This window comes from Neurospora tetrasperma, assembly GCF_000213175.1.
Source record: "Neurospora tetrasperma FGSC 2508 unplaced genomic scaffold NEUTE1scaffold_3, whole genome shotgun sequence".
Taxonomy (NCBI): Eukaryota; Fungi; Ascomycota; class Sordariomycetes; order Sordariales; family Sordariaceae; genus Neurospora; species Neurospora tetrasperma.
Window position 1 is genome coordinate 2,908,393 of NW_009799101.1, and position 8,798 is coordinate 2,917,190.

At 54.1% G+C, this 8,798-nt stretch overlaps 1 protein-coding gene across 1 annotated transcript; it reads left to right on the forward strand.

Moving 5' to 3' along the window:
• Window positions 1-1,472: 1,472 nt before the first annotated feature.
• NEUTE1DRAFT_82005 (uncharacterized protein) lies at window positions 1,473-7,881 on the forward strand (the record flags this gene model as incomplete). Its single annotated transcript, XM_009852716.1, has 4 exons — window positions 1,473-1,532; window positions 1,659-1,681; window positions 1,748-6,406; window positions 6,468-7,881. The coding sequence occupies 4 exons, from the start codon at window positions 1,473-1,475 to the stop codon at window positions 7,645-7,647; spliced, it is 5,922 nt and encodes a 1,973-aa protein (XP_009851018.1).
• Between the last annotated feature and the right edge of the window lie 917 nt (window positions 7,882-8,798).

An 8,798-nucleotide genomic window follows, 5' to 3' on the forward strand; every position in this document is an offset into this window, starting at 1 on the left:
TGCAAGTAAGAAGGGAAGGGAAGGGAAGATGGAATCAGTGAGCTAAGCAGTTTCTCAACACTATTTTTTTTCAGAACAGGTCTGTGAATTTTGCGTATGCTTTCATCATATGAAGGCGACATGGACGGACGCCACTGGGGAAAGAATGAAAATGTAACGATGTGATGTTGACTTACCACTTGTAACGATGCCAGCATATTGGACAAGCATTGTGGCTGGCACACAATGTTGACGGCGGCGACGAGGCCGGCCGTGCTTGATTCCCCCTCACGGAGGACGAGGAGGAGGAGGACGACGGAGGAGAAAAGGAAGAGAAGGAAGCCCGGGAAGAAGTGCGGCAGAAATTTGCAGGCTTTTTGTTCCTTTCCCAATTTGTGGTGGGGAATTCTCCGGCTGAACTCCGCTGAATGATAAGACGCTGCGGGAGCGGCTCCCGGCAGTGCTTATCGTCTGGGGCTTGGCAAAGGGTTTACCTAACCTCATCAGTGGAAGTGGAAGTGGGCATCAGATGAATTCCAGGTGGGGCCGTCCTTGGAACCCAGGGCAGCAACTTACAAGTACTGTGGTACCTGCCTGGTATGTAATGTTACACACAGCTCACTCAGCGACAGGGCCCCCTACGTCACCTACGACAGGAGGAAGGCACTTGTGCACAACGAACTCGAGGTTCCCCAGACCACATGGACTCACTGCACCGGACCTGAATCCACCGCTAACGGGCTCCGGGGGCTTGTCCACTCGCCAATTCCATTCGAAATTCCATCCATCTTTTATCCATGCCTTTGACTCTAGGGGCGCAATTGCCATGCTCACGACTCCCCTCCTCCCCGTCCTCATCGCGTTGGAACCAAAGGTACACTACTCTGTACACTAGTAAACTTGTTGCCCGGCAGTCAGCTCCATCGCGCTCACCAACGGCACAACCCGACGGCACCATTTCCCGACCACACCAAGTGTATACGAGGAAACTAGAGGTAGACTCGGACCGTTTCCATACTCGAATCAACCTCAACCCACACACACCCCCGGAGCGCCCGTATCCGTTCGATTGCCAAGACCGACTTTGCCTTGCATCTGACATTCTCCATCTTGGATTTCCCCCCCTCTCTCTCCCTCTGTCACGAACAACGCGACGGGACCCTCAACTTGGGTTGCGACGGACTGTACACTACAACTGGGCCTTCATTGTCCTGGAATCAGACTTGAGTTTTTCCACTTCTCGCTTCAGGTTCCGACCTCTCCGTGTCGCCGCCATCGGTTCCCTACACCGTTCAATCGCAACCGCTCGCTCGCTACCATCTCTCTCTCTCTCGCTACCTCTATCCATACTGAAACACCTGCCACTCGTTTGCTGGGCGCAGTCGAGCGCCCTTCTACTTGAGTCCGCCCGACTACCAACATACCAGCAAGCGACTTGTCCTATACCCCCGAGCGCCATCGCAAGGAACCCGTGAAATACACTTTGGCCCAACATGGCCGCGGTTAACCCCGACCTGCAGGCGAAGCTGGACGAGCTACAGAGGGAGCTGGAGGTGTGTTTTGAGAAGATCCCCCGCTTCTATACTTACTTGGACCGTGTACAAACTGTGAAAACTGAAAAAAAGAAAAAAAAAAGAAAAAAAAGACCTGACGCTGACCAACTTGCGCCTTGATTGTAGGAGGGTGATATTACAGAGAAAGGGTGCGCACATCCACCGGCTATCCGTCTTTTCGATCGTCCGCTGACCTTGATGCCCTTCTTCTTCAGGTACCACAAGCGACGGGCACAACTGCTTGCTCAGTATGGCGTTGCTGCTCCTGCAGACTCCCAGCCGGCGGGAGCCCCAACCGGAGGCCTTCGGCTCCATCCCCCCGACAACACGTCCCATGCCTCCAACGACCGCCAACGCGTTCTCTCAGGTGCTGGCCTGAGCAGCGCCTCTCTCAACTTCCCGCCATCCCGCGACTCAGTTGCCTTTTCCGAACATCGAGAGTCCACCATCTTTCCTGACCACCGGGAGTCCATGGCCTTTTCTGACCACCGGGAATCTATGGCCTTCTCCGACTACCGCCCTCAGTCTACCTACTCCTTCCAGGAGCCGCATCCGGCCACTTTGCTCGCGCCTGGTGGCCCTATGGCTGATCACCGCCCGGCTATGCGACACGACTCCCTCTTCCTCTTCCCTGGCCCCAACGATACCTCTACAAGGTCGGGGACCATGGTGTCAGGAGACTATGCCTTCAACCCCGAACAACATGGCGACTATGCCGAGCCACCACCACCACAACAGAATCCCTATGATGGTAGGACCAACACTTTGTTGAATTCGCAGGCCTACTTTTCCGATTTCGCAGGGCAGCAAGCCCACGAGCAGCAACTCCAGGGTGATTATGGCGGCCCTCACAGATACTCCTCCAGCGATGCCTTTTCGCCCACCGCTGCTGTTCCGCCCCCTATGCTCCCGGCAAATGAATACCTGCCCCCTGGGGGGGCCATACAATTCCAGAAAGCCCTCGAGCCGCGCGAAGTCCCATTTGCGATATATGACCCACACGACCCCCGCAAAGAAATGTCTACGTTTGACAATATTGCTGTCGTCCTCCGCCACCGAGGTCGTAACCTTCCCAACCGGCGAGCGTACTGGGTCTTGGACGCCAAGGGCAAGGAGATCGCATCCATCACATGGGACAAGCTTGCTTCGAGGGCCGAGAAGGTCGCCCAAGTCATTCGCGACAAGAGCTCCCTGTACCGCGGCGACCGCGTTGCGCTTATCTACCGTGATGCGGAAATCATTGACTTTGCCATTGCCCTCTTGGGCTGCTTTATTGCTGGCGTGGTCGCTGTGCCCATAAACGAGCTTCAGGACTATCAAAAATTGAACGTCATACTGACCTCCACACAGGCGCATCTGGCCTTGACTACGGATAATAACCTCAAAGCGTTCCAGCGCGACATTACAACGCAAAAGCTCCATTGGCCAAAGGGCGTTGAGTGGTGGAAAACCAACGAGTTTGGCAGTTACAGCCAGAAGAAAAAGGACGAGCTACCCCCTTTGTCAGTACCAGATTTGGCTTACATTGAATTCTCTCGGGCCCCAACGGGTGATCTTAGGGGAGTTGTGCTCAGCCACCGTACCATTATGCATCAGATGGCCTGCCTGAGCGCCATAGTTACTACCGCCCCGGGCTCCAAGCCTGGCGACACGTTTAACACGACGTTGCGCGATACCAATGGCCATCTAGTAAGTCGTGGTGCCACCAAAAGCGAAACCTTGCTCTCATATCTGGATCCTCGCCAAGGCGTCGGCATGATCTGGGGAGTCTTGTTCGCCGTGTACGGAGGGCACACCACCATTTGGCTCGAGAACAAGGCGGTCGAGGTACCCGGTCTTTATGCCTACCTTATTACCAAATACAGTCCGACGTTAATGATTGCCGACTATCCTGGGCTCAAACGTGCGGCATATGACTACCAGGTCGACCCTATGGCAACACGGAACTATAAAAAGGGCATGGAGCCCAACTTCTCGTCCGTCAAGCTGTGCCTGATAGACACCTTGATAGTCGATGGCGAGTTCAATGAGCTCCTTGCCGACCGTTGGTTCAAGCCGTTGCGGAATCCTCGAGCACGTGAGGTTGTCGCCCCAATGCTCTGCCTCCCAGAGCACGGAGGCATGATCATCAGCGTCCGGGACTGGGTGGGCGGTGAGGAGAATATGAAATGCCCGCTTAAACTGGAGATTGAGTCGGATACGGAGTCAGAGGCTGAAAGCCCAAAGGATACCGAAGAGGAGAAGCCTGCTACCTCTAATGGTTACGGAAGTCTGCTGGGTGGGACGACGGTAAACGCGGCAGCAGAACACCGTGCAAAGAACGAGCTGAGTGAAGTGCTACTCGATAGAGAGGCATTGAAAACCAATGAAGTGGTGGTTGTGGCAATAGGCGCAGATGTTAGCAAGAAGGCTAGCAGCGAATTAGGGACGGTTCGCGTTGGCGCGTTTGGCTACCCGATTCCCGACGCCTCTCTTGCTATTGTCGACCCGGAGACTGGCCTCCTCGCTTCGCCGCATACTGTGGGAGAGATCTGGGTCGATTCTCCCTCGCTGTCTGGTGGGTTCTGGGCACTGCCAAAGCACACTGAACAGATCTTCCATGCTCGACCTTTCACATTCGAGCCCGGTTCGACGCTTCCGACCCCGACCGAGCTGGAGTATCTTCGAACTGGTCTGCTAGGCACCGTTATAGAGGGCAAGGTCTTCGTACTTGGCCTGTACGAGGATCGTATCCGGCAAAAGGTGGAATGGGTTGAACACGGAACCGAGGTGGCAGAGTATCGTTATTTCTTTGTGCAGCACATGGTTGTCAGCATCATGAAGAACGTACCCAAGATCTTTGATTGCTCAGCGTTTGACGTGTTTGTCAACGAGGAACATTTACCTGTCGTGGTCCTTGAATCCCAAGCTGCCTCTACAGCTCCGGCTACGAGTGGAGGACCGCCTCGGCAGCTGGACACGGCCCTCTTGGACTCGCTGGCCGAAAGGTGCATGGATGTGCTGATGCAAGAACATCACCTTCGTGTGTACTGTGTCATGATCACCGCACCGAATGCTCTCCCACGGGTGATGAAAAATGGCCGCAAGGAGATTGGCAACATGCTTTGCAGGAGGGAGTTCGACCAGGGCAATTTTCCTTGTGTGCATGTCAAGTTTGCCGTTGAGCATGCTGTGCTGAACCTGCCCATCGGTGTCGACCCAATCGGCGGCATTTGGTCTCCTATGGCTTCGGAATCCAGACAACAGATCCTTGCCCCTGCCGACAAACAGTACTCGGGCATCGACCGGAGAGAGGTGGTTATTGACGACAGGACATCGACCCCTCTCAACAACTTCTCCAGCATCACAGACCTTATCCAATGGCGAGTGGCAAGGCAGCCCGAGGAATTGGCGTACTGCACCATCGATGGTCGTGGCAAGGAAGGCAAGGGGATCACGTGGAAGAAGTTCGACACAAAGGTAGCAGCGGTTGCTTTATACTTGAGGAACAAGATCAAGATTCGGGCTGGCGACCATGTCGTTCTCATGTACACTCATTCCGAAGAGTTTGTCTTCGCCGTCCACGCCTGCATCAACCTTGGTGCCATTATCATCCCCGTTGCGCCGATGGACCAAAACCGTCTGTCCGAAGATGTCCCTGCCTTCCTTCATCTGGTCGCGGACTATGGCGTCAAGGCTGTCTTGGTTAACCAGGATGTAGACCACTTGCTCAAGACGAAGCCTGTTGCACAGCACATCAAGCAGTCGGCCCAGTTCTTGAAGGTCCAGGTTCCGAACGTCTACAATACCAGCAAACCGCCGAAGCAGAACAGTGGTCTACGCGATCTAGGCATCACAGTTGACCCGTCATGGGTTAAGTCAGGCTATCCCGTCGTTATCTGGACATACTGGACACCGGATCAGCGGCGCCTGGCAGTCCAGCTAAGCCACGACACCATCCTGGGTATGTGCAAGGTACAGAAGGAGACGTGCCAGATGTCCAGCTCTCGCCCTGTCCTAGGCTGCGTGCGTAGTACCACAGGTCTAGGCTTCATCCACACTTGTCTCATGGGCATCTACATTGGCACGCCTACCTACCTACTCTCCCCTGTTGAGTTTGCCCAGAATCCCGTCTCTCTCTTTCTCATCCTCTCTCGGTACAAGATCAAAGACACCTACGCCACCCCGCAGATGCTTGACCACGCCATGAGCATGATTCCCGGCAAGGGCTTCACGCTGCACGAGCTCAAGAACATGATGATCTCGTGCGAATCCCGCCCTCGCGTTGACCTTTTTACCAGGGTTCGTGTCCACTTCGACGCTACCGGCCTGGATCGTACCGCCATCAACACAGTCTACTCGCATGTTCTGAACCCCATGATCGCTTCCCGGTCGTACATGTGCGTCGAGCCGATCGAACTTCACCTGGATCCTAAAGCCCTGCGACAAGGTCTCATCTATCCGACGGATCCCCTACTGGATCCCAAGGCTTTGGTTATCCAAGACAGCGGCATGGTGCCGGTGTCCACACAGATTGCCATCGTCAACCCGGAGAGCAGGATGCTGTGCAGTGATGGTGAATATGGTGAGATCTGGGTGGACTCGGAGGCTTGCGTAACGTCGTTCTATGGCTCCAAGGACCAGTTCGACGTGGAAAGATTTAACGGTCGCACGGTTGAAGACCCGAGTATTCGTTATGTGAGGACCGGCGATCTTGGATTCTTGCATAATGTGAGCAAACCGATTGGCCCAGGAGGTGCGCTCGTGGACATGCAGGTTTTGTTCGTACTAGGAAGCATTGGCGAAACGTTTGAGATCAATGGATTGAGTCACTTCCCAATGGATATTGAGGCTTCAGTTGAGAGGTGCCACAGGGTTATTGTGCCGGGTGGTTGGTAGGTCTTCATTACTCCGAATTCAGCGTTGTGATGGAAAATACTAACAGAAATGTAACAGCGCGGTCTTCCAGGCAGGCGGACTTGTGGTGGTCCTAGTTGAGGTAGCCCGTAAGGCCTACCTTGCCTCCATCGTCCCAGTCATTGTCAACGCCATCCTCAATGAGCACCAAATCATCGCCGACATTGTCGCATTTGTCAACAAGGGCGACTTCCCACGCTCACGTCTCGGCGAAAAGCAACGCGGAAAGATCCTTGCTGGTTGGGTGAGTCGCAAGATGCGCACCATTGCCCAGTTTGCCATCAAGGACATGGACAGCGCCACCGCCGCCGGCCTTCCAGGCACGTCTTCCGGCGAGCAATCAGGCGGCGGTCACCATCCCGGCAGTATGTCAGATATACCAGAGATTGCCCATCGCGCGAGCATGGCAATCAGCCACCGTAGCTCAGGCGCGCAACAACAATCCCAAGGTGCCGGATCCAGCAGCTTGCGGAACGTCGAGCCCGCGCCTCAGATCCTCGAGCAAAGGGAGGCCGAGCAGCAAGCGCGAGTGCTGGAGGACATGGCCAGCCTTAGCATCCAAAGCCAGCAGCAGTTCCACAACCAACAACAGCAGCAAGGACCAGTGGAGTTGCCCGCCGGTAACGATGGCAGGCGAGGATCAATTACCTACTCCAACCGCAGCGGACAATACGGCGGCTACCAAGGGTACGGCGATGCAGACCAGACGCCCACGCGCCAACGGATCAGCTCCATGTACCCTCAGCAACAACAACCCCCGGCGCACGGTTATGAGTTGGCGGACTTTGATCGCTTCGGCGACAGCGAGCCAAGTGAACTCCCGACTCCGATTTACGATCAGGGATACCAACAACCGGGTCACGGCCAGGACATGTATAACAACAACCAAGTCTATCAAGGCTACCCGCCCCAGGTTTACCAACAGTATCAACAACAACAGCCCACCGCAAGCGGTGCCCCACAAATTCACCTTCCAGCTGTTAATGGCCATCCACAACTCAGCGCTTGGGATGCTGGGTTCTCCTCTGTTCACGACATCAACGACGGAGGCGTAGAAGGCAGACAAGGACAGAGGGGAGGGTTCAGAGTCGTCAATGCCGATCCCATCACCAGCGATGATGACGATGATGGACCTGGGAGTGGGGATGAGAGCTGGAAGAGGGATGCGTACGCTTCGATGAATTTGGCGGGAGCTTTGGGTGGAGGAGATGGGAAGTGAGCGAGCTGTTGTATGCGGATGTTGCATTATGGGATTTGTTTCGGTCTGGAGTACATGGCTGGTTTGACTTGGCTGATTTAAGATTGTTATGCTTGTTGGGTTGCCAGGTTGTCGGGTTGTTGTAAGCGGATATACTATTAGCATTTGGATTCTGATTCTCCCTCATTGTTTAGGTCAACTGAGTGTTTGGATATCTCGTGTAAGGAAGAAGATAAGAAGACAGGGGTTTTCCAGTTTTGCTGGCCAATCGTAAAGTCATTCATCGATGGTGCCGACCGGCTTGTGGTTTCCTGCCAGGCCGGTACATAGGAATGGTCTGTTGGGAAACTCCAGGGGAGCAAGTCATCGCCAACTCAACGAAGCTACACTTATCGAGACTGGAAGGAACGCCGGCTTTCAAGCCGCCCTTCGGCAACGCCTACTCCCCAAATTAACGGGCACACTCGACACACACACCGAAATACCGTGATGATAGAATGCCTTTTATCTAAAGAAGTGAGTCCTTTGCATATCTCTCGCTTGCTCCCTGGACCCACCTGTTGGTTCGCTTGTCGGAAGATAGTGACAATGTCATGGGACAAGGGGATGACCATGATGATGAGGAGCAAGGGTGTTTGGAGGTTTGTTTACTTGCGGAGTTGGAGGGGTGAGGCATGGGTTGGTTCACCACGAGCATGGTGTGGTAGAAATATGTACTTCTACATATACTTGGATAATGAAGAATACTTGAACTCGTCAATGTGAAGATGTTGAGATGGTTTATAAGAAACCAAAGTAAGACACCTGCTGGGGTGAAACGAAACTGAAGAGAAACAATTATGAGGTGGCAGTGCATCAGGTACCTGGGAGTACACACTATCTCAGGGCTGCTGTCACCCAATTTTAGGTACCTGATAGGTCCCCTGATACAGTAGTGTCGCCATAAGACGCCAACCCCGCGTCCACATCATCGAGCATAGTCTCAGCTCTCCTTCACTTCACCATTTCTCCATCGTCTCTACTCATCTTCTCTCATATCCTCGTGTGATTGACAATTGGCAACGAACTCACAAGAAAGACTTTGGTAAAACAAGATGTCGGTTCCCAATCTCATCACCTGCGAGGTCGATGACATCCAGTATTTGCTGCACCCCCAAGTTTTGGTAAGCCCC